General features: G+C 39.9%; 1 protein-coding gene across 2 annotated transcripts; it reads right to left on the reverse strand.

Moving 5' to 3' along the window:
- Positions 1 to 1168: 1168 nt before the first annotated feature.
- On the reverse strand, positions 1169 to 22979 carry LOC113018568 (urea transporter 2). 2 transcript variants are annotated; one of them, XM_026161672.1, is made up of 8 exons: positions 22524 to 22979; positions 21635 to 21824; positions 20952 to 21011; positions 20078 to 20267; positions 13246 to 13393; positions 3890 to 4021; positions 2179 to 2228; positions 1169 to 1787 (listed from the first exon to the last, which is right to left on the reverse strand). In XM_026161672.1, exons 1-8 carry the CDS (start codon positions 22648 to 22650, stop codon positions 1605 to 1607), a joined length of 1080 nt encoding a protein of 359 aa, XP_026017457.1. In that variant the 5' UTR covers positions 22651 to 22979; the 3' UTR covers positions 1169 to 1604. The 2 variants fall into 2 exon arrangements, with proteins under 2 accessions (XP_026017457.1, XP_026017456.1); XM_026161671.1 differs by having other exon boundaries at positions 20952 to 21080.
- Positions 22980 to 23973: the final 994 nt, after the last annotated feature.

Genomic DNA, 23973 nt, shown 5'->3' on the forward strand with positions numbered 1-23973 from the left:
ATGAAACCAAAAGCCATTGATAAATCATCATTGTTTGACTTAGCGGCCCACCCTCTTCATTTTTTAAAGTTAAGTTAGAATTATGCAATTAAACAGTTTGAGAAAATGTTGGAGTTATCAAAACATTAACCAGATGTTGGAAAGTCTTTCAAGAAGCCCTGAAGGTGTCACTTCATGACACCACAAGATTGTGATTGGTCAGCAGTGGTGGGCCTGAAGCATCGTCATGTATAATGTTCCAAGTACAGTTGGTGATTTCCAGCTTTGCGATTAACACACACACACACACACACACACACTTGCGCCCGTGTGCACATACAAACACAAACACACACACTCATTCTAAACAAGCACAATGACACTCACAATCAAATCTTCAACTTAAAGTATGTAGAACTATGAATGTTCTTTTTTTGTAATGCAGCTTAAGAAGACGCAACTACTGTTTGTGCAGGTATTTATATTTCTACTTTTTTTAACTATTATGCTCGATCAATCACAGACTGAAAGGCACTTTTGTAAGTTTCTTCTTCTTACCAGCTTCATCAGCATTGTCTGTTAAGTACTTCATGTAGTCCCAGATCTGATAATTGTGTAGAAGAGTAAAAAAAAGGCAGCAAAATATGCATGATGTAGAGGAAATCTTTAGAGAAGATGTCACATTGTTTGTTGCAGAACGCTGTTGTTTCACCTTTATGGAAATTCAGTGTTATTATTATTTTTTTCTAATTTAAAAGTGCGTGTGTGAATGTAGGCGTGCGTGTTTAGGGTGATGATGGGAAATATATGTACGTGAACAATCTACACAGGCAACATGGAGCACTGTGACAAAAGAAAGCGTAGTGAACTACAATGTTTTTGATTTGGGAGAATTTTTAACAAGTGTCATAAGAATAATAGTAATAATAATAATGATAAAAGTAATAATAATAAAAGCAGTTGCCTTTAAATTCCAGGCCTACGCAGCTGACCACAGTTAAATTCAGCGTCTCATTATCCAGTTTCCTGCCTGCATTGAGCAACATGTATGGTCTGTGTTTACAGTGAGTTCCAGTGGAGTGCTGTTGTATGTCTATGCAGGGTAATGAACGAGTTGGAAAAAAAAAACCTACCAAAAAAAACAAAAAACTAACTAGAATTCAGTCTGTGTTTTTATTGACAATAACAGTAAAACTGTCATTTAAAAAAAAACCCCAAAAAAACATGATTTTATTGACTTGTTGATTTTCATGCTTATTAAAAGAGGTTTTCTTTCCCTTTAAAGTGCCTGTTTCTGTCGGCTTTGTGTGTCATTTGAGGAAAATAATACAGGGGGCTAATCAGAGTGGAATATTTGACATATTTAATAGAAATGGTCAGGTTTGAATACATACATTTATGTAAAGACAACTGATCAATTCACTACTGTGCCTTAATTGCCACACTGTGGGCAAAATATAGAATGAACTCCTCCTTAAAGTGTTCAGTAAAGTGTTCACCATCTTTAACAAGCCTATGCTGACATGAGAATGTTTACCTAAAACTTTTATGGTCTACTCCATCCAGCTAACAACATGACAGTCCAGATACAGTGCTGCGTACACAGGTGCATGTCTATCCTCACGCTACACATCTGCGCTCTCCCTTTCTTCGGTGTTTCCAGCTTCCCATTGGCTTCGCAACTGCAGGTTGCGTTCAGGAGCTCTCACTTGACCAGTCGGGATGCGGTACGCTGCTAAACTGCCGGTCAACAGCAACATCAGTGTGGCCACCAGAGTAGCTGCCCAGCTGCATGCTGGCAGACCAACCTTGGCAGAAAAAAAGAGAGAGGATCTTTAATAATGAATAAGACTGAAGTGAGACAAAATTTCATGTCCACTGCTTTTGGAAATTCTCCTTCTATATATATGCAAGCTTTTAGGACACTGAATCCATAAAGTACAGGGATCATGTTTTTAGATTGTAACTACTTATTTGAAAGTTATAGTTATTTTAGTTACATTTGGTGGCTCCTGTAAACACATTTAAGGCTAAAGAAAGTGATTTAAATTTCACAATCGAGTTCCAATCAATTTGAAAGCTATATCCTACTTTGGAAGAATTGGAAGTTCTACAGAGTATAACACATAAGAAGCCAAGCTTGCAAGCGTGGGATCAAAAATGTGAAAAGGGTTGTGAAAGGCCTCTGTGTGTACTCACAGTTCCCATCAAATTGCTCAAAGCAATGTCAGCATATGCAGAGAAGAAGGCTGCGGACGGGAGAAAAATAAAAGATTAGGTCAAATATATCCTCCACATGTTCACTCCCTATCACTCTCCAGGTTTCTGTCTCACATACTGCTCTGTGGTATTTAGTCGCACTTTCTCCTGACAGTAGACACAGTACCAGCTCCACGTAAGGCCAATTTACCTAATGTGAGCAGATTAGGTCCCTTTTCAGAGGGGTCAGTACCGCTTTTTGCCTGAGCTGCAATTTTATTCTGTATTTATGTGTTAAAGGTTTGAAAAGGAAACACATTCTGAATAGAAAGATAATCTGTCTATTCAGAATGCCTTTCCAGCTTATAACTGACACAATTAGAAATAATTGTTCAGTGTAATTACAGCTATTCAGCATGAAGGAGAGGAAAAAAGGAGAGGAGCAGTAATAAGTAGAGGGATAATGTAGAAAAGGGGGAAATAAACTGAATTAATGACAGGAAAGTGGAAGTAGTGTATGTACATAAATGGAGTGACTGCGGGTTAAATAAGCTGTTTATTTCATACGTATGTGGTCATTAATGGAGACATGCCATATTCTTCTTAAGGAGGGATGATTCAACATCAGAATGATCAACAAAAGAATTCATTTAGTGATGATTCACTGAGAAGAGCTGTGATGGAGTAAGTGACATTTTGATGAGTCAAAGGATATCAGCACATTGAGCAAATTACATAAATGCACAAAAAAGAGGCCTTTCATTCAAACGGGTGACTATCTCAGAGACCCATGTAAATGGGTCTTGTTTGTTTGACCTCAATTTCCTCTCAAAGTAAGTTGGTTGCTGTGAGTATTTCTTTATTACTATCAGGTTTTCGACACATGAAAACTTTTTACCCACATTATCAAGATTAATTTAAAAAAAAAAAAAACATTTGACTGCTTTAACCCAGGGGTGGGCAACTCCATGCCTCAAGGGCCGGTGTCCTGCAGGTTTTAGATATCACCCTGGGTGAACACACCTGAATCAAATGATTATTTCATTACCAGGCCTCTGGAGAACATCAAGACATGTTGAGGAGGTCATTTAGCCATTTAAATCAGCTGTGTTGGGTCAAGGATACATCTAAAACCTACAGGACACCGGCCCTTGAGGCCTGGAGTTGTCCACATCTGGTTTAAAGGGTTAAAGCTAAGTGACAGCCTGCTTTAATGCTTCAGCACCATGGACAGAGGCAATGGGAATCTTACATTTGGACCAGTAATAAAACCTTTGATGCCCTCCAGTGGCATATTTAAGTACTGAGACTCACAATTACACAAGCAAAAATATTGTTTTGCTGTTTTATTAATTCTGTAAGACAAATACAAGGAAGGCCACTTCATTTCAAGAACATATTATTTTAAAAATGGGAAACAATATTGTTGTATTGCTGTTGAAAGCCATTTTAAGCTGTTCTCTTATCTAAAAGGCGTCACCACAGCAGGTAACTCCACATATTCCATTTGTCAGATTTCCCACCACATTCCTGATACCCAAGGTACTTGTTTGGTAGGGCGCTTTTTCTAAGAGCATCCCCCAGAATAAATTTGTACTTAAATGCCATCTTACATCATTTGTTATGTAACTACAGCGTCATTTAACTGCCATTAGATACTTGAGACAACAGATAATAACTGTGCCTGTGTGTGTCTGTGTGTCTGTGTTACCACTGGCGATAGCAAAGAGGTGCGTCCACAAGCTGAAGATGAAGAATCCTCCAACAGCCATGCAGCCCAGAGCTCCATTAAACCCTGACAGACCTGAGTACAGAGATTCATGACGCACTGCCATGGACAAACCTGCCACACACAAGAGCCAATGAATGAGTCACACTTGTTCACAAATATGGTAATAACACAAGTGGAAATACACAAATAACAATTAATTACTGTATCCATCACTGACAAGCTGAAGTACTAAATAACTGTCCATGTGGTGGTGCTACATGCACACTATTGTGTGGCTGCTCTCAGTGCAACGTGTAATTTGCGTGTAACCTAATAAGGACATTTTAATGTTTCCTGGCTGCTACTTCAAATCAACACACAGGAAGAGACAAAAACTGGTCCAGAGTAGAATAGAATAGAATCGGCCTTTATTGTCATTGTACATGTATAATGAAATTGTGGGTGCTCCACAGCAATAAAATATAAATAGTGGACAGCAAGAATAAATAGCAAACAGGAGAATATATATACAATCAAGATACAAAAATAAGAGAAAAGCACAGATTAGAGAACAAATGTCACTAAATATCAACATTTCACTGAAGCTCCTAGAAGAGCAGTTAGTATTTTAAAGTCTTGTGTAACTGGGTTTACAGAATATGATGCATCACTAAGGTAACCGCTGCCAGTTTGCCTGCTTTGTCTATTGTATTCCAGAATATTGCAGGTTGAATTGAGCCACTGTATGTCGAATGGGGCCACACCAAAGGGAATCTGCCTATTACATTTTCTTAACACTTAACATATCAGTGACATGCAGTTTTAGATTTGAAACAGAGAATAACATTCAAATCTTCATCACAAGAGATTAATTCATTCTGAGTTTGATGTCAAGAAGGCAGGTGGATTAAGACAAGGTCAATGCCTTGCCTCTGACTCACGTGCACACGAGATATCCACAACAGTGTGACGCTGAAACTAAAAGCAAACTGCACAGGGGGCATGCTGGCCCAGATAAATCTCTGCAGGGCCAAAAGCACTGACATTTTTTCTCCCTGGCCTCCGGCACCAGCTGCACAATGTCTCCTAACCTTCTTGAGGGAGAATAACAATTTCAATACAATGAAGTAAGAACACGTAGAGCCACTGAGTTCGTCTGCAAAGGCCAACAAGTTTTTTTTTCCAGAATCAGTGAGCATGACAGTTAACATTTCTCTGAAATATTTAACCTTTGTTGAAATGTAAAAAAAAAGAAAAAAGTATTGCAACACAGTGTTGTGGCGCACAATCCACTGACTGGTTGAGGCTTTTCTATGTGGAGTTTGATTGTTTCCTCTCTGTCTATGTGGGTTCTCTTCGTGTACCCCGGAATATGAGTGTGAACAGTTGTCTGTTTGTGTTAGTTCTGCAATAGCTTGGTCACCTGTACACGGTATACCCCACCTCTCGACCCAGAATAACCTCAGCCCACCTGTAACCCTGAATCAGATAAGAGGAAGGCAACAGATGGAGCTGGATGGATGCATCTTCAACCTTACATTTGGAGCAGATCTGACCTTTTGGAAAAGTTTTTGTGTTAGATTGTTTCCTGATTGATTATTTAAACTTTGCTCCATTGTCATATACCTAACTTGCAATGGCTGCATGTTCACTTCCCTCATGTAGGTAAACACCTTTTAATGTAATGCATCCCAATCCATCAGCAGAATGCCAGCAATTGCTAATTAGTATGTCAGGAGATAATCTAATTACAGTATTGGACATATTCAAATGTTGACCTGTTGTAGATTGCAGATTAATAGTTAGGACACAATCGAAATAATTAATATTCATTTCAAGGACATACCAATATCAGCTTTCATGGCAATCTATCGTGTACTCGTTAACAACAAGCTTAACCTGTAAGTCATTAGGACACATTATGCCCAAATTCTGTTCATCAATGTGAAAAATAGCGTGATAATCCACCAGCTTCTGAAATATTTCCATTCCAAGAGCCACACCAATATTGTGTCTAATCCCCAGTGCCTTCCCTCAGATCTAATGCAAGTGACTATATAAACTGGATAAAAAGAGTGCATATTGCACGAGCCCTGTAGTAGGAGTGATGGATTTTTAACTGTCTGGATATGTCGAATATTATAAAATAAATAACTGAACACGGTCTGGTTGTGAGGAGTGACCCTTTAATCCTCCGTTTGCTCTTCTTATAAATCATTTACACACATGTGCACTAAGTTGGATGAGCTCCACTTTGCTAAGTACATTTTTATTTTTTATCTTTCAGCCATTTTCATTTTAATGCCTGAAAAGGAAAGATAATACACAGTGTAAATGCATGGCGACTGTGCGTGGTCGCTTTGATGCTGGTTTTACAGACTGTATTTTATAAGGAACTATCAATTTTGGTGGCTCGTCTGTAGATTAATGACCCTCAGGCAGTGCTGTGATTGATTTCCTTATTACAAGGCATTGGCAGCAGCAGTTTGGCAGTCTGGACCTGAAGCAGACTGACCACACCCCTGTGGTGCTTCCTTACTCTGTGTCTGCTAGACTATTGGCTTCCACTCCCGTTTGCTTTTTCTGTTTTTACGGCCACCTCCTTCAGCAGCTGCTCGTTAAACGCTTCACTCCCCTCTTGTCTCTGCTTCCTTTCACACTCTCCATCTTTTATTCCAACCATTTTCTTTTGTTTCTCACACGCAGTACTTTTCTTGTTCCCTTCATTGTTTGATCACTCCTCCTTTTCCCACTTGGTCTCTTTCTACACCATTAAAGACTAATAGCTTTGATGGAGAAAGTCCCTGGAGGATACTAAATTTTTTTTTTTTTACTGTTTTTACGTCTTTATTCTTGTGTGTTTCTGGATGTGAAACTCTCTTTCTGATGTCATCTGTGCTATCAGAATGAGTCAGAATGAGTATTCATATCATATTAAATCCAGTATGTCCCCTCTCCTTTTTTCTCCTCTCCTCCCATTTCTTTTTCACATTCCTCCATTAACAGTGACTTGCAAAAAGACTAAATGGTGGAGAAATTTATCGCAATGAACTCATACGAACTTTGCATAATGTCTAACTTGGTATTTTGGTATTTGCCTCCTAAATTTCCTTTCCCACCCAGTGGGCCCTCCTGACAAGACCGTCCTATGTTGGTAATAATTCTGCGCTATCCTAGGTACCGTAGGGTGAGAGGCAGGAACAGCATAATAAAGCTGGAAATTCTGTTTCAGGTGTGCCACCCCAATATTTTTAGTGGCTATACCCATGAAAGTAATTCTGGAGGCGCTGATCCTCTGGGCTTCATGCAACTAGTGACGCATCCTTTGATGTTTTTAAGGGGGAAAATTGTGGACTCAAATGTTAATACTCTCTAGGGTTCAACAGTCTAAGCATCAGATGGAATTATTTATCTTAGCTTTAGTAGTACTTTATATTACAGCTTGGTAATAACATGGTAATAATGGAATAAAAATGTGAAAACAATATTACTATGAAATATAGTAGAAATGGGCAGTTTTTCTTTTTGCTGGCCTGATTCATGATTATTGCTACAGTAATTTGCTGGAAATCATCATACCTTTGGAAATTTCCATTATTCTATTATTACTATGAAATTTAATAGAAACATGCTTTGACTTTATAAACAGAAATTTCCGACTGTTCAGCTCAGCCATTCACAGAAAATACTTCATGTATGTCGTTAAGCTTCTTATGTAATACCCGAAGGTCTGACTCAAGACCACTGGTGTACAGTTTGACCATAATTCTGCCAAGAGCCTAAATAAAATCACAAAAGCAGGTGTTGCCGTTTACTTTACACTCTAATTTGATATATTTTAAACATCCCTATGCATTACAACATTATACTTCATGTCACAAATAAACATCCTTCTTCCTCCTTTCTTTTGTTCTCCTGATGCTACGCTATGCAAAATCACAAATGCAGATGTGAGATTTGATGAAAAATCTTTTGATGAAAGAACCCAGAGTTAAGAGTGAACCGTAGTTGACTTCTCTGATGCCTCACTTTTTCTTTCCTCCTGTACCTGATACACAATATGAATGCAGCAGAAGGTAGACAGGCTATGGCCTACATACAGCCCCTGATCTCCTCCTCCTGAAATCCCTCATGGGACTAGTTTACAGCACAATCCTTTGAATGACAGCTCTAAAAATGTCCTCACACTCTCTCCTCTCCAAGTCTGACCCATGCTTCTGTATCTTTCTGCCTCCTTCTGAAGACATTAAAAGGCGATGAAGCTGTTAAGCTGAGACAGCCTCAATGATTTCATCGGCCTGTCAATAAATTACACATTTCTGAACATCTGCCACCTGCCTGCCATTTGATCTTTACACATTTAGCACTACAGTCATTTTTTTTGTTTTTATTTATGTTTTTGTCACTGATTTCATACTTTGTAAGTACAAAACAAAACCTAAACAAACAAACAAAGAAATAAAATGGTGACATTTAGTCCATAGATGAATTATACAGGTTTTTTTGTATATCACAAAAGATTATCGGTTTACTTATCTTGTCCAAATAATGATACAAGGTCTTTTGTTGTTTCTCTCCCTGTCACTTTTTTATTTCATTTACTCAGGTCACGCCTTATCCTTACTTTCCCTTCAAAACTTATTATACCCTTTCTCAATTCTCCATCTCTATGTTTTGTCTCCTGACACTGATCCTTCTATTCTTGTTCTAATTCTCTGCTGAACAGGATTCAGTTGTAAGTTTAACCTTGTAGCACTTATTCACACTCTCAACTGTCTCAATTGTTGCCGCTGTGGCTTCTTTTCTTTCGGTGTGTGGGTGTCCATTTTACATTTATTCAGAGCTTCTGGTTCACCAAACAATACCAAGAGGTTAAATGATGCTTATAATTACACAGTAAATGTTATGAACTTTTCTCATGACTGTATATACAGTATAGTTTAGTAGTTAAGAACAACTGTGGAGATCTGTGATGCAGAGGAATCTGATACATCAGACTTTTGTAGACAAAAAGTACAAAAATAATAAATTAAGTTTAGTTTTATTCTTTTTTGAGAGATTTGTCACCTGGCAGATGTATAGTAAGCCAATTGCAGTAACAACAGCATTTAAAATTAGGAACAGGATTGTTTGCTGGATAAGAGCATATTTTAGGCTAGCGGCTAAATTTTGGGTTTTGCAGCAGCTAAAATCTTTCTGATGGAGCCCGAAATTACAGGTGTCTAAATGACAGAGACAAAAGTGAGTGACTTTCATGTTACAGTTTTGTCTGAATGCTTAAACCCTAACTGTGATTCCTGTAGCACAATCTCTAAAACTATTCAGACTTATAGCAAAACCACTCACTGAGTTTGCAAAACTAAAAGCACAAAAACTGCTTTGCACTCAGTTTGCAATTTTGTAACACACACTTTGCAAAACTGTAGGCACAATTCACTGCACAACACTCAATTTCCAAATTTCCAACACACTCCTAGCAAAAGTATACACATGTATGGCTATCATTAACACTAATTTGCCAACTGTCTGGCACACTTTCACATGTGAAAACTTTTTTAGATAATTAGTTCACTTTGCAATCAGCCTAAGCACTATAATACAGGTAAGCTGTGTGTGCAGAGTACAATGGAGGGAGCAGAAAGAGTGAGAAGTAGAGGAGGCCGAGGAAGAGGACATGGAGGTGAAGAAGTAGGATGAAGAGGACGACAAGGACAAGGAGGAGCAAGAGGAAGACGAGGAGGGGGGAGAGGAAGGGTAGGAAGAGTAAGAAATAGAATTGCTGATGACATCAGAGCTACAATAGTGGACCATGTAATCAACCGTGGAATGACCCTGAGGGTAGCTGGCCAACGGGTCCAGCCTAACTCGAGCCGCTACACTGTAGCAAGTACCATGAGGACGTCTTGAAATGAGAATCGGTTAGTACAGTCACTTCGCACAAAGATTTGTAGCACTGCCATATGCCAATGAGAAACACACCAATACCATTGATGTAAAAATACTGAAATTGTTACTTTACAGAATTGCTAGATGACCAGATGCTGGGGGCAGAGGAAGCATGTTCACTGCAGACCAAGTAACCCATATAGTCATTATGGCGATTGCAAATAATCCTATACTTGGAAATGAACACTTGTGTTTGTTTTGATGTGTTTGAATAAACACCAGTACTTGAAGTTTGGATCCCTCTATGCTTATGGATCTATGACAGAAGTATGAGCTCAAACTGACATAGCCTACCTTGTGCACAGAGAAAGCAAAAGCCAGATGTGTTTTGTATTCATACCATCAGTGTGCAGTTGGCGCATTGTGTGCTTAGTAGATGATGGCTTGTGTGTACTGTTTGATACGGAAACACCATTTTTACGAAGGTGTGAAGAGTTAATCTAGCTGTGTTTGCTTTTGCAAGAGAACTACAATGTTTTGATTATTGGGTGACAGGTTTTCTTATTTGTGTGAAGAGTTTTGCAAAATTAGCCAATAGTTACAAAAAATGTGCTTAAGCAATCAGAAAAAACTGTAATAAAATACTTCAAATAGCTTACAGTTTTTACCAAATGCCTAAACACTAACTGTGATTCCTGTAGCACAATCTCTAAAACTATTCAGACTTATAGCAAAACCACTCACTGAGTGTGCAAAACTAAAAGCACAAAAACTGCTTTGCACTCAGTTTGCAATTTTGTAACACACACTTTGCAAGACTGTAGGCACAATTCACTGCACAACACTCAATTTCCAAATTTCCAACACACTCCTAGCAAAAGTATACACATGTATGGCTATCATTAACACTAATTTGCCAACTGTCTGGCACACTTTCACATGTGAAAACTTTCTTAGATAATTAGTTCACTTTGCAATCAGCCTAAGCACTATAATACAGGTAAGCTGTGTGTGCAGAGTACAATGGTGGGAGCAGAAAGAGTGAGAAGTAGAGGAGGCCGAGGAAGAGGACGTGGAGGTGAAGAAGTAGGATGAAGAGGACGACAAGGACAAGGAGGAGCAAGAGGAAGACGAGGAGGGGGCAGAGGAAGCATGTTCACTGCAGACCACGTAACCCATATAGTCATTATGGCGATTGCAAATAATCCTATACTTGGAAATAAACACTTGTGTTTGTTTTGATGTGTTTGACTAAACACCAGTACTTGAAGTTTGGATCCCTCCATGCTTATGGATCTATGACAGAAGTATGAGCTCAAACTGACATAGCCTACCTTGTGCACAGGGAAGGCAAACGCCAGATGTGTTTTGTATTCATACCATCAGTGTGCAGTTGGCGCATTGTGTGCTTATTAGATGATGGCTTGTGTGTACTGTTTGATACGGAAACACCATTTTTACAAAGGTGTGAAGAGTTAATCTAGCTGTGTTTGCTTTTGCAAGAGAACTACAATGTTTTGATTATTGGGTGACAGGTTGTTTTATTTGTGTGTAGAGTTTTGCTAAATTAACCAATAGTTACATAACATGTGCTTAAGCAATCAGAAAAAACTGTAATATGGCTAAAATATGACTAAAATTCTAAAATCACTAAGAGCAAAAGCCACATTACAAAGAAATGAAGGAAAGAAGAATGGATCACAGAAAAAAGAGAGAATGCACAAATAGCAGTGAGAGAGACTTTGGCATTTTGTCTGTCTGCATTTAGCTGCTACGCTACATCAGGCTGCTTCCTCTTGGCTCTGTCTCCTACACAATCTCATTATAGTCACATCCCTTTGATTACTTTCCCATCACACCGTTGTTTTTATTGCAGCAGCCTGTGTGGTTGTTTGTGTTTGTGTGTTTCTGCACTCCTGTGTGTATGTCCCTGCCACTGTTAGCATGTGTCCACAGGTTTGTGTGAGTGTGTAGCTGTACCAGCTCACTCCCACTCTTCTTTTTTTTATTCTGTATGACTCATAGCTACAAACACACATGATGTAGACACACACACACACACACACACACACACACACACACACACACACACACACACACACACACACACACACACACACACACACAGTATTTTAGGACACTTTACTAAAGTTACATAGATGTGGCTGGAATCAGTGCTGAACGTCCAGCGTTTCTCATTCTTTTGTGTAAACAGAGTCAGAGTGAAGCAGATATCAGAAGAACACTGTGCCACAGCCCCGTGGGTGTGTATATAAGCCAGCAGTATTAGTGCTCTGCATGGCTAATTGCTTTGTGTTTTATTTAGCTTCGTGCGCACAAGCTGCTGCTGCTAACAGTTTCTTATTTATATATCTGCTGCTGACATGTCTTAATTTCAGAGAGATGCATGAACATAACCTGAAACTGAACTCATTACAACACACTTTCATTTGACACTTCGCATGCAGACATTTACGTCTTCAGGTCCTGGCAGAGGTATTGCATTTTGCTTTTGGGCACAGGTGTGACTACATGCGTAACACCAACTTTGACACACTGTTTCACAAACCAGTAAAGCACGATAAAGCATAGCTTTTAGGCCAAATCTGTTAATATTGTTAATATAAACAGAGTTTTCCAGTATATTATGTGTAAATGTTAATGACTCAGTTGGGATTATCATCATGCTTCCACCTGGGTATCAATCTCAAGGCATGTAAATTACTGTAGGATAATTGTGTGAATAAGAATATGAATAATCTGTGTCTTCCAGCCTTGTAATTGATTTGCAACCTGTCCAATGTGTGCATTTTTCCTAAAGTAAACTAAAGCAGGTTCATATGGATAAACAATGGATTCACAATTTGTAAAATCACAGACGTCAGAGCATGAAACAGAGCTAGAGGAGCTCTGTAGGGAACCATGAGCTACTCCAATTTTCAGTCTGACTGAGGCTGTATTTCTCTTTGTGTTTTGTGTCTTATATTTACAATGTTTTCAAGAAAGGCCTAATAGGCTCAAAAAAGGCAGACTTTAAGTCCTTTGTGAAGGTAAATTGGATCCTTCTACCCCCCCATAACACAAACAAAACTACCTTGTGATGTTTACTTCTCCCCTCAGTAAGCATAAATAGTTTGTACTGCTGGCTTTCTATCATAAATATTGTCTCATGCTTGGAAATGGTACCCCAGAGCCACTGAGGACATTGTTACACAACTATTTTCACACAGTAATACTCACCTCCTCACATTTTACTGTGAAGTTTAGGAGTTCCCTGTAAGTGGTGAGCTCTAAGGTGATGTATCATACAATGAAATGCTGACAAGTTGATCCCAGTATCACTGAAGACTGTGTTAAATTGGGATTTATTGTGAGTGGTGCATTTGTATGATGCACAAACAAATGCAATAACACTTTTCTCTCTCCCACTCCTCCCACGCAGCCACATGAGCACACAGATTGAAACCAACCGGTCAGCGTTCCTACTGCGGATCCCAGCAGAGCATGGACAGCGAGCAAGGGGGAGTAGAGGAAAACTGCTCCCAAGATGAGAAGGGACGGTCCCAGGTCCCCACAGGCAAAGATCTGACCCACTCCAAGAGGGATGCCACGTATTACCTGGACAAAGAGAGGACTTAGGGGATTATTTGCTTTGCTTTTATTACCTAGCATACTGAAGAGCATTACACAGAATTTATATAAGTTGCAAGAGCAGAAACACTCTCACAAAAACATAATAACACAATGGTTGAAATAACCTCAGTGACTTTCTTGCAGCTTAAATCAGCATTTTTTTTTTTACCAACATTCACACACACCCGTGCTGCATCCAAACCAGTTAAATGAAGAGTTTCCATGGTGATGTGCTGGTGCACCTGCCTGTCGCGGATATTTAGAAGTCATAAACGGTCTTTCATTATATTGCTGTAACTCTTGCATGCGTGCCTGTGTATGCGTGTGTGTTTGTGCAAGATTAAATACACTGTCAGTGAAGTGCAGCCAGAGCACCATCCTCAGCAGACTGACTGAAGCCGAAGACATCAAATATAAATAGGATCGACGTCATCACCATCTCTGGAGAGAACCAGAGGAAACATGAGTGAAAGAAAGAATGGAGGAGGAAGACTGATGGAAGAAAAGTAAAACAGAGAGCAACAGAAAATAAATACTGGATAAAAATGGGGAAATTAGGAAGAGGAAAGAAGAAGTAGCAAGGAATATGAGGATGGGACAGGATCACAGTGACCTTGTTCGTTGTAAACTAAAGGGAAGGAGAGAGATAAAGAAGGAAGAAAGGAGGAAGGAGATTTGCACAGCAGAGCAGGGAAACAGACTGGAAGGAAGAGAGGCACAGAGATGAAAAGAACGGTTTAGAGGGTGTAAATCTCATAAGTAACAAACAAAAAGGGAATCTATTAAGTTAAAGGAACAGCTTTTTATGCGATGAAAGACAGACAGATGGAGTGAATCAGAAAGGAAACAATGAAATATGTCTGAAGGAGGGAAAGATGGAGAAACTTTGATATGTGGGGAAAAAAACTGAAAAAAAGAATCTGAGGTGATGGAGCTGAAAGTTGTGGAAAGTAATTATTTAGTGTGAGGGACAAACTGTGCCACGGGGTGTGATGCTTGTTAATGGAATCGTGTGTAAATCTTGACTCCATATTCAGGACACCTTACAGGGCTGACGGCTGGCAGCATGGCTAATCTAGTTTATACAACTTTGCAGTTACTTTGCATATCGTCGTGTACAGAAATGCACTTTAGGCAATGTGCTACAAAAAAGAAGAAACAACTTCAGTCTGTAGTCTCTGTCAGATAGCTTCATACCAGGAAGCCTGCTTACAGGTCTTCTAAGGTCATGTCCCTGCCATCAGTGTTTTGTTATTTTCTTAAAGAAATAATGAAGCAAAGTCATGCACAAAAACTGAAAGAATGTCTCTCGGCTCCAGTGGATGAAAGCTGAAGTCAAAGCACAGGAGCCAAAGACTGAAGTTCCCTAAATAGACACTTGAGGCTGATTCCACAGGCTATTCAATTCCAGCTGACTCCCATGTTAAAATGCTCAAATTTGCATATGCGTTAAGCTGGTGTAATAAATCCACGGCAGACCCGACCACACGTTCATGCTTTCCAGCATACTTTATTCACGGTTGCTGTTTTAACAATACTCGGGTGCAGTTTTCCAGATCACCGCCAAATACTTCACCAACCACAACACACACTCAGGACCCAGTGCTATTTACGCAGGACGGCGTGGTGAGCCGATGCAGCTCCGGTGCGTTGGCTTCTCCTGCAGCTGTGCCTCACCTGACTACTGCCTAATGCATTTGGTATCTATATGTCATTTTCTCTTTTGTGGCAACAACACATGGGATAAAATCAATCCCTTTTCTTCTGATTATCTGGGTCATGAGTGGCCTATCCCATTTGCCATAAGGCGAGAGACAGACAACTATTTGCATTCACATATTCACCTATGGATAATTTACAGTCACCAATTAACCTAACTACATGTCTCAGGCCTGTGGGGGGAAGCCAGAGTACCCAAAGAGAACCCATGCAGACACGGGGAGAAGATGCAAACTCCACACAGAAAGACCCTCGGCCTGATGGTGGATTCATTTCCCGAAATTTCTCGCTGCGAGGCAAGAGTGCCATCACACCAGCATGTTGCCCAACATGGGATAAAAATATTTACATAAACCGAATTAAGGCTTGAGGTCATGCATGGGTTATTGGGCTTGTTAATGCATAACTCCTTTTTGTCCTCTTTGTTTGACAAGTGGGTTCAAACTATGCTCTCGGTTATCTTCTAGACATAACCTTGGCTAATTGGAGTCACTAACCTGCACCTTTTGACCGTGTTTGTGGTGCTGGTTATCTGACAAACAGCATGAATTGCTGTGAGGTTAATTGTACTAACAGCCCAGGAGAGAATCTGGAGCTCCAGTTTCGTTGAGAAAGCAGTCTGTGCTGACTACGAGTGTGCTTTGGTAAGATGAGAAATAAAAATTAAAAATAATGCAAGTTAGCTGATAATTTGGCCCTCAACCTTGATGACTGTAAATTACTTCCTTTGATATAAAACCCCCCTTCCACCAGTCAAGGACACTCTTGAGAAAGCAGTCACATCACTGTCAGAATCCACAATCATGAGATGTCCTCATGAATGGCTGCAAGTGGAAATGATGTGTTTGCTGATGATGACAGAAATAACTGGATGAGTTCTCAAGTGTGCAGGGCTTTACTTTCTGCTCAGTTTCAGCCAAATGCTGCAAAATTAATCTGACAGAGTTTCACAGTACAATGGTAATGACACAAAGCATACTGCAATGACAACACAGGAGTTTCTCAACACAAAGAAACTGGATATTCTTCCATGATCAAGTCAGTGACCTGATGTCATGCCAGCGTATTTGGTGTTTCTCTGTGTGAGTCTATACAAAATATTTTTGTATAGACTGTATATTTTTAAACTGCCAAATTGTCATTAGAGCATAAACCTAGCTGTTAAGACATTATAATATCCACATGACCACAAAGCTTTTCTGATTTGGGTCACCTAATTGGGTCTGCCAAAGATCGAATTTAAATTCAGTCGCTGTGTAAGTGCTGAGATGCCAGCTGGCTCACTGAGATCAAAAGCCGAACACAGCAGCTGGTGAGAGTCTGGATTCTTGTCTTGTGAGAAGCAGCTCAAGGTAAGTGCCTTTCATTTGAATTCAAGAGATGAAAGGAAATAAATTCCTTACAAAGGTACACTGTTCAGCAACTTGTAGACAGTCTACTATACTTTCAGCTTCAAATTCAGGAGTAAGTTCTCACTTTGTTTTGTCTTTTTGTCCCTGACTGCTGAGCCCCAAGTTCCCAAATCCCCATGAACCCCCACCTCAGCCCACCCACCTACTCCCAAACTTACTGGGAACCTGATATTTAAACCATTCATCACAAGTCCAAGCCCTTTCTCTCCATAGAAACGGAAAAGAATACAATTAAAACCGTAACCTTTATAAAGAGCTTAACCTGTGCAATCACATTCTCCCAGCAAAAATCATCCGTTGAAACAGTTTTGACTCATTATAATTTCCAAACAGGAGCGCCACCACTGACTGTTGCTAAGTAACTGGTGAGTCATAGCTGGCTGCTCTTATGCATATAGTGCTCCCAGTTACTTGTTCACTCTGGAGACCAGGCTGCAACATGATGCGCACTCTTAGGATAACCCTGGCCTTAGTTAAGCTTGGTTTCTGTCTCTTTTTTTTTCTTCATTATATATCCTACCAACTTCTAATATTTCCGTTTGTGACTGCAAATGAGCAGCATCTCTAGTGGAAGTCCTCATGATGTCAGCTCATCAGTAACAGAAATCCATTTAACCATCACGTAGTTTGATACTTCTCAGGCAGAATTTCATAAAACCAATCAAGTGGCTAATGTGCTGGTGGGACTTAAAGTGGAGTGATTAGGCACTCCCTGTCTCCTTTGTTAGGTACACCTGTTCTGCTGCTTAGTAAAATAAATATCTAATTAGCCAATCTCATTAAAAGCTCTCAGTATATTTAGACATGAGAGAGAAGAAAGAAGAAATATCAGAGAGAGGAAAGCTGATTTAAGTGACTTTTAATGTTCCATCATTGTTTGCACCAGATGCACTGGTCTTAGGATCTCAGAAAATGCTGATCTGCTGGGATTTTCCTGGAAAACCACCTTTAGGGTTTACAGAGAATGGTCCAAGAAAGCGACTTTACCTATTAGATCACTGAAGGGAAAATGTTTTGTTAACGCCAGATGTCAGCGGAGAATGGCCACAAAGCTGCAAACCGATAGGAAGGAAACAGTAACAGCGTCCACTCTTTACAGCCAAGGTAACTCTGAAAACCTTGAACAATGTAGAGAGGCAAGAGAAAAGTGGAAAAACATTGCCTGTTTTGATGAGCCTTGATTAATGCTGCAACATTTGGATGGTAAGATCAACATTTGGTGGGAAAAAAAAAATGAAGGCATGGCTCCATCCTGCATTCATGTTGTTTCCAAGTGTGGGTTAAAATTGTACAAACTGTACAACCTTGTCCAGTAATTGCACTTATAATTTTTTCATATATATGCATTTGTCTATCTAGAAGAAAATGGGATCATACTAAAATTAATTAAAACTTTTCCCATGGTGCACTTCGAATGCATTCACTGCTGGACTCCAAATCTTTAAAAATCGTCTTTGCCAGCATATTTTCACTATTTAATATTTACCCCTCTGGCACATCCTGGATAAGAATATTAGTTTCCTCTCTACTAGTCTCACAGCACCATTAACTCTCAGCAGAGAGACACATTTTAAGAAAGTGTGACTTGCTTTTATATGTGTGGGATACTAATAAACTCCTAATGGCATCAATGAGATATAGTGCTGTAATAAAGTTCTTCTAATGCATTGAGCACAGCCCACCTGTGTTCTGGATCATTAAATGATCCTCGTCTCAAAGTAATGTTACTGTAAATCTGACTCTCCTGTGTGATAATTATCACTGAAGTTAACAGTATCACTAGTGCCAGTGAAATTAGGCTCGCACGAAAGACAGTTATTTGGTTATGCAAGATGTTAGAGATTTAGATTTTTTTTTTATGTACTGTTTATAGCTTATATGACACTTAACACATTTATTTCATAATCCGTTTTAATAGTTTCAATAGTTCTAATTATATCAGTGAGGACAGCCAGAAAACAGAAATGTCTCTTTTTGTAATGAAATAGCAATAAACAGTACTTCATACTCTAGGAAATGGCACCTGAGTGAATAGACAGGATATAATGGGTGATTGTGCCAGTAGGACTGAGCCAACACAGTCAGACTGAAAACCAAGATGTCAACTCTAACATAAACTTGAATATGCAGAAATCAGTCTCAATAATTTTCACAGTTTCACAGAAAACATTTGGACAACTTCAGGGAGCTAAGGCCTGAGGCAAATAATGCACCTGGACATGGCTAGATGATATGAGACAAATGAACAATTCATTTTCATTGTGTTAGACTTTCTGTCCCAGTATGAAAGTAAATCAAAAATCAAAAGAGTGACAGGTATAAAAATCTGTCACAATTAGGGATGGGTATCGAAAACCGGTTCTTGTTGAGAACCGGTTCCCACTGTTTCAATTCCTTGGAATTGTTTGCCATTTTTGCAAACGACTCCCTTATCGATTCCAGTCGCCCCGAATGACGTCACCACGTTGCGGAGCGTCATTTACCTGGCAGGAAACATGGCGGCTCAAACGCTCAAAAGTTTGGTTATACTTTACGAGAACGGATGACAACAGGGCAACTTGCAATACTTGCAAAGTAGATATTTCATTTAAGGGAGGAAACACTACGACTATGCAAAAGCATTTGCTCACAAAACACGTGATAACCTTAAATGAAGTTTTTAATTCCGCTCCGGACTCGTGAATCTCAACCCAGCAGCAGCGGTAACGTTTGCACGTCCTTCTCCTGTTAATGCGGCAGGTAAATAATCAACTAACAGTGCATATTATGTTAGCGCGATCTGCCTTATTACAAAACCTGCCATTGCTGTGCATTTAGGCGACCATGATGAGAGAGACAGACAGAGTCTGGCTCAGATGCTGGCAGTTCTCGCTGCAGTCTACCGGTAGCATCTCCTTTCAGGCCAGGATAGTCACTGCTCGGTGACATTCGTCTAAGTTTGTGGTCAAAGGCTTGCACCCATTTGCCACAGGAGATACCCCCGATTTTCGGTAAGTGAACGTGTTTAATTGTAGGCAGGGACATTACTGGATATTCTTGTGTAATTGCTACTGAATACTTTATGTTATACTTTGTTATTGCTACAGAAGAATATTTATTTTATAATTTTTCATTTACTATTTTTTTTCCTGGGGACCCTGTGACACCCCATTGAAAAGCCGTCGGCTGTGGATCTCTTAAGATCTCACTGCTGGGTTTGTAAGGCCATGTTACTCCTAAATTTCTATCTTGTTCAAAGAGAAGATATAAAACAAAGTTGTAAGCTAATCGACCTTAGTGTTCTCTTTATTTAAAAAAAAAATCGATAAAGAATCGATTCGTTAAACAGAATCGAAAATGGAATCGGAATTGTGAAAATCTTATCAATACCCATCCCTAGTTACAATGTAGCCTTCAGTATTTTGGTCATTCTTATTCCATATCTCAAGGTTTTAGTTGTCGATTCCAGATTATAGTTGCCTCTCTGTACCTTCACGTAATTACTTCTACAGTATTTATCAGACAGAATCCCAGTTCAGAGGTTTTACATATTCTTTACCTGTAATGCTATGAGCTCTGTAGCATTGGGCTCCAGGGCCCCTGGTGGTTTTATTGAGTGGTGTGGAAAATAGGGGTGTTCTGGGCCAGTACACAGGAGGTAGAGGATGATAATAATGTTGAAGGGAAACACGGCAGCAGGCAAGTCCCAGCGGTCTAAAAACGATGAGAGTCCACTAAACAGAAAGACACTGAAAAAATGAAAAGAGTAAGGAAGAAGTAATTAGAAATATTACTATTTTGTCTATTTCATTTAGAAATGAAATAGACAAAAGGAAAACCCAGAAAGTGTATACTGTAATGTTTATCTGGACTTTTCAGTGGGAGGCACGTTTTGTCACTGAGGCAGTCACTTCTTTTTCTTGAATATCCTGTTGACTGACTACTGTAGATCTCAGCAGAGACAACTCATGATACACTTTCTATGCATTCAACCGGCACCTCACATTTACAGCATGCTATTTAGGCAACATGCCATAGATTGCCTCTGGTTGCTTTGCATGTCCAAGCTGCTTTGCAACCCATCTCCACGTCAGCTCCTCCTTTCATGCTATATTTGGATTAATCAGTGTCATATTTGTTGACCGCGATTTTCACATGTACAGTACATATAGAAAGATGGGGAAGTTTGCAAACAGAGTCAGATATTAAAGATATGAACGACTGCAGACAGAAGGAAAAATCTTCTTTTGAATTTGGAGAATCTGACTGAAAGGACAACATGAATGACAGCCATTCCCTTACCTGAACCATTAACCTTGAGAAACCTTGAGAGTTGAGAAAGCACTCTGAGGAAATACTACTACTATACTATAATAAAATGGACACACAAGAAGGGAATATAAAACACATGCGTCCGTGTATGTGTTTCTTACCATGTTGCCGACCCCAGGAAGACAGGCAGCAGGAGCCACCAGTACCAGTCTCCAGCTGAGCTATACACTCCCATAAGCAGAGACACCAACATGCCATTAAAACCATGATGACCTCCCGCCACCTCAACACTATACACGCAGACACAGAACAGGAATATTTACATATGACGATTACATTTTGCAAATAAATACATAAATAAAAAAAAACCCTGAAAGGTAATAAATCTGTACTGTTTTTTCTGTAATGCAACACAAAGCTTTAAATAGATTTTAATGAGTTCTCAAGAAAAATAAAATGTTCAGTTGAGTTAATGAGCTGAGGCCCATGGGTGACATTAAATTTTCTCTGCAAGTCAAAGTTAAAAATTTGAGGATCTCCTGTTCAGCTGGAATTGTTTTATAAACCTTAAAAACACATTTCACTTTGTATGGTATAAATACAGGGAGAAGGCTTCAAAAATAAATGCAGGGTGGTGTGTATGCAGGGCTTATAGTTGTGAATTTTAAGTAGAAGCCCCGATCAATAGCGAACCTGAGTAGATTACAAGGTCAAAGGTTAAAGAGGATATGTTTTATTTATGTGCTTTTAGAATGACCAAAGCATTAAATATGGACACATAAATGTTCACTGCTTTCAGCCTCTGTAGTGTTGCCTGTGTTTGTGCATTTCTATATCATCCCACCTGTCTTGTCCTGTGATGACAGCTGTTAGCGTGGAGGCCAACACTCCCAGAGTTCCCAGCAGGCCCTGCCAGGGGGAAGCCCAGTACAGGGCAGCCAGGATGAGACCACCACTCAGCGGGTTGTTGGCCAGAATTACCCTGGTCACCCCTCTCAGGCCACAGACTGCCAGCTGTAGCACAAATGACTTGTCTGAGGACACATGAGGAAAAAAAAGGGTCCCTATAAATAAACAGCACTTCACAGCAAGATGCTTGCAGATGTAAAAGTGGACTGAAAGAGGCGAGTGCAACTTTTACAAAATTTCAGCCGCAGTTGGATTTGATGCAAATTTGCAAAGAAAGCAGCAGGTGCATCAAAATAAACTATTTAAAGCAGTGCAATTCGAGTTCTAAGCATCTGAGAAACTATTCAGAAAAGCATAAAGTCAAACATGACTTTTAAAAACACCAATATAGGCTTTTAAGGCCTACAAGTAAAAACTACATTTTCCGCGGAAATGACGTCACTTCCGGTTTCAGGCAGGAAATGGCGGACATGCGATCGTTCGTGCTGACATCTGTTTCAATGTGGGAAGTGTTACGAACAGCTGATTGGATCGGCAAATATTGTGCTTTTGTTCCTGCAAGCGCTTTTTATGCAATTTTTGCAAAGCTATATGTGGAAGGAAACCGTGACCGAGGACAAGCTGATGGCATAAGATGTAAGTACAACTCCTCCGGTTTCATATGCAAAAAACTTATTGCGCTAGCTTACGAGGTTCTGGTTCTACGGGGATTTAAAAATAATTACGCAAAACGGAGCGTGCCCGCTCTGACCGGCTTTAAAGGGTTAAGATTAGTATTGTAAGAAAAGGCTTCTGGATGACATGTATTGTGAGTTTTTTCCTACCCTTCATGTACTTATCCAAGTGCTCCATGTCTCCACTGCACAATAGCAGGCCATTCAACACACGCCGACTGAAGCTGGCACGCGTCCTGCTGGCCTCCTCCATCTCTGTTTTGGTTTCTATCCACATCCCTGCAGCTGCTGGGCCACACCAATACAAAACGTGGCAAATGGATAATAATTATGCTGCAACTCTTCAAGGTTCTTCTTATTTGCGACTCTTTTTGTTCTGTTCTCGTCTGTGTTTGTTCCTCTGTTGGTTCTTTCCTTCCGCTCCCTCTGGTTCATCTCCACTCTCCTTCGCCTCCCTTTCGCTCCCCCTTCCCTTTCCAGTGCGGTTTAAGGGGGTAACTTATAAACCAGGGGGGTAACGTATTCACACAGCTTTCGAGCACAGTGCCAGAGACGAACAAAGTCCAACAAAATCAGAGGAAGAAGACCTTGTCCTCTCTTTCTCCTCTCTTCAGCCAGCCCCACTCTGACATCTCATTACCTATTGTTTGTTCATTTAAGCTACTCATCCACTTTTTATTGCAGCATGTGTGTGAATGTTTGCCTTTCCTTATTTGTAAAGCCATTTGTGGACCTCATGTTATCTGATGCTTTTCCAAAAGGTGTAACATATAATCCAGATCTCTGTGCTGCTGTGTCCTCTCTGAGAAAGATATAGGAGAGGAAATGTTATTGACACCAAGTTCTGGAAGTTCTGAGCAGCACTTGCTTTGCTTTTGACTTCCTGTTGACATCATTTTAAAGAAGATCCATACCAGAGCCATAACAAGACACTACTGCTGCCTTGAAAAGTCTTTCCCCCCCACTCTGAGTTAAGAGTAAGGTTTGTATTGCTGTTTTAAGTGTGTGTATACCTGTAAAACTTCCAGGTTTGTAGTGGCTTACAACTCACAGAATGACCTAAATATTGGAAAAATGCTTTGATTTGACATCTAAGCTTGAGAAACAAAAGAACACGACTCTGTGGTGACTGCATTACAAGTTGTGCGCTTGTGTGTGTGCATGCACGGCAGTTGTTGCACATCCATTAGCAGGCCCAAAGTGGAGCAGGTGAAAGCAATAGCAGAATGGCACATATCATCTCCAAAAGTGAATCTTTTCACTTCAACTGAAGCAGAAAAGCAAGGTGGCAATTGCTGTGCCATTCAAGCACCCCTGACAGCTCATCTCTCTCTCTCTCTCTCTTTCTTGCTTCCTCTATCTCCCACGCTCTATCCATCTTTTATTTGCTTCAATAAATACATCTACTTCCCTCTGCTTGTCGCTGCTCCTCCTTGACTCATTTCATCAATCACAGACGATGGAAGAGAGCTACAGATGGACACACAACCGAGTGGACTGTAATAGGAGGAAGGAAAATGCTGGACCTGCAAATGTGGTGGTTTTATAAAGACACACGCAGCCACAGGTCTACAGCACATGAGGACAAGCCACTCGTGCA

Source organism: Astatotilapia calliptera, chromosome 3, assembly GCF_900246225.1.
Source record: "Astatotilapia calliptera chromosome 3, fAstCal1.2, whole genome shotgun sequence".
NCBI lineage: Eukaryota > Metazoa > Chordata > Actinopteri > Cichliformes > Cichlidae > Astatotilapia > Astatotilapia calliptera.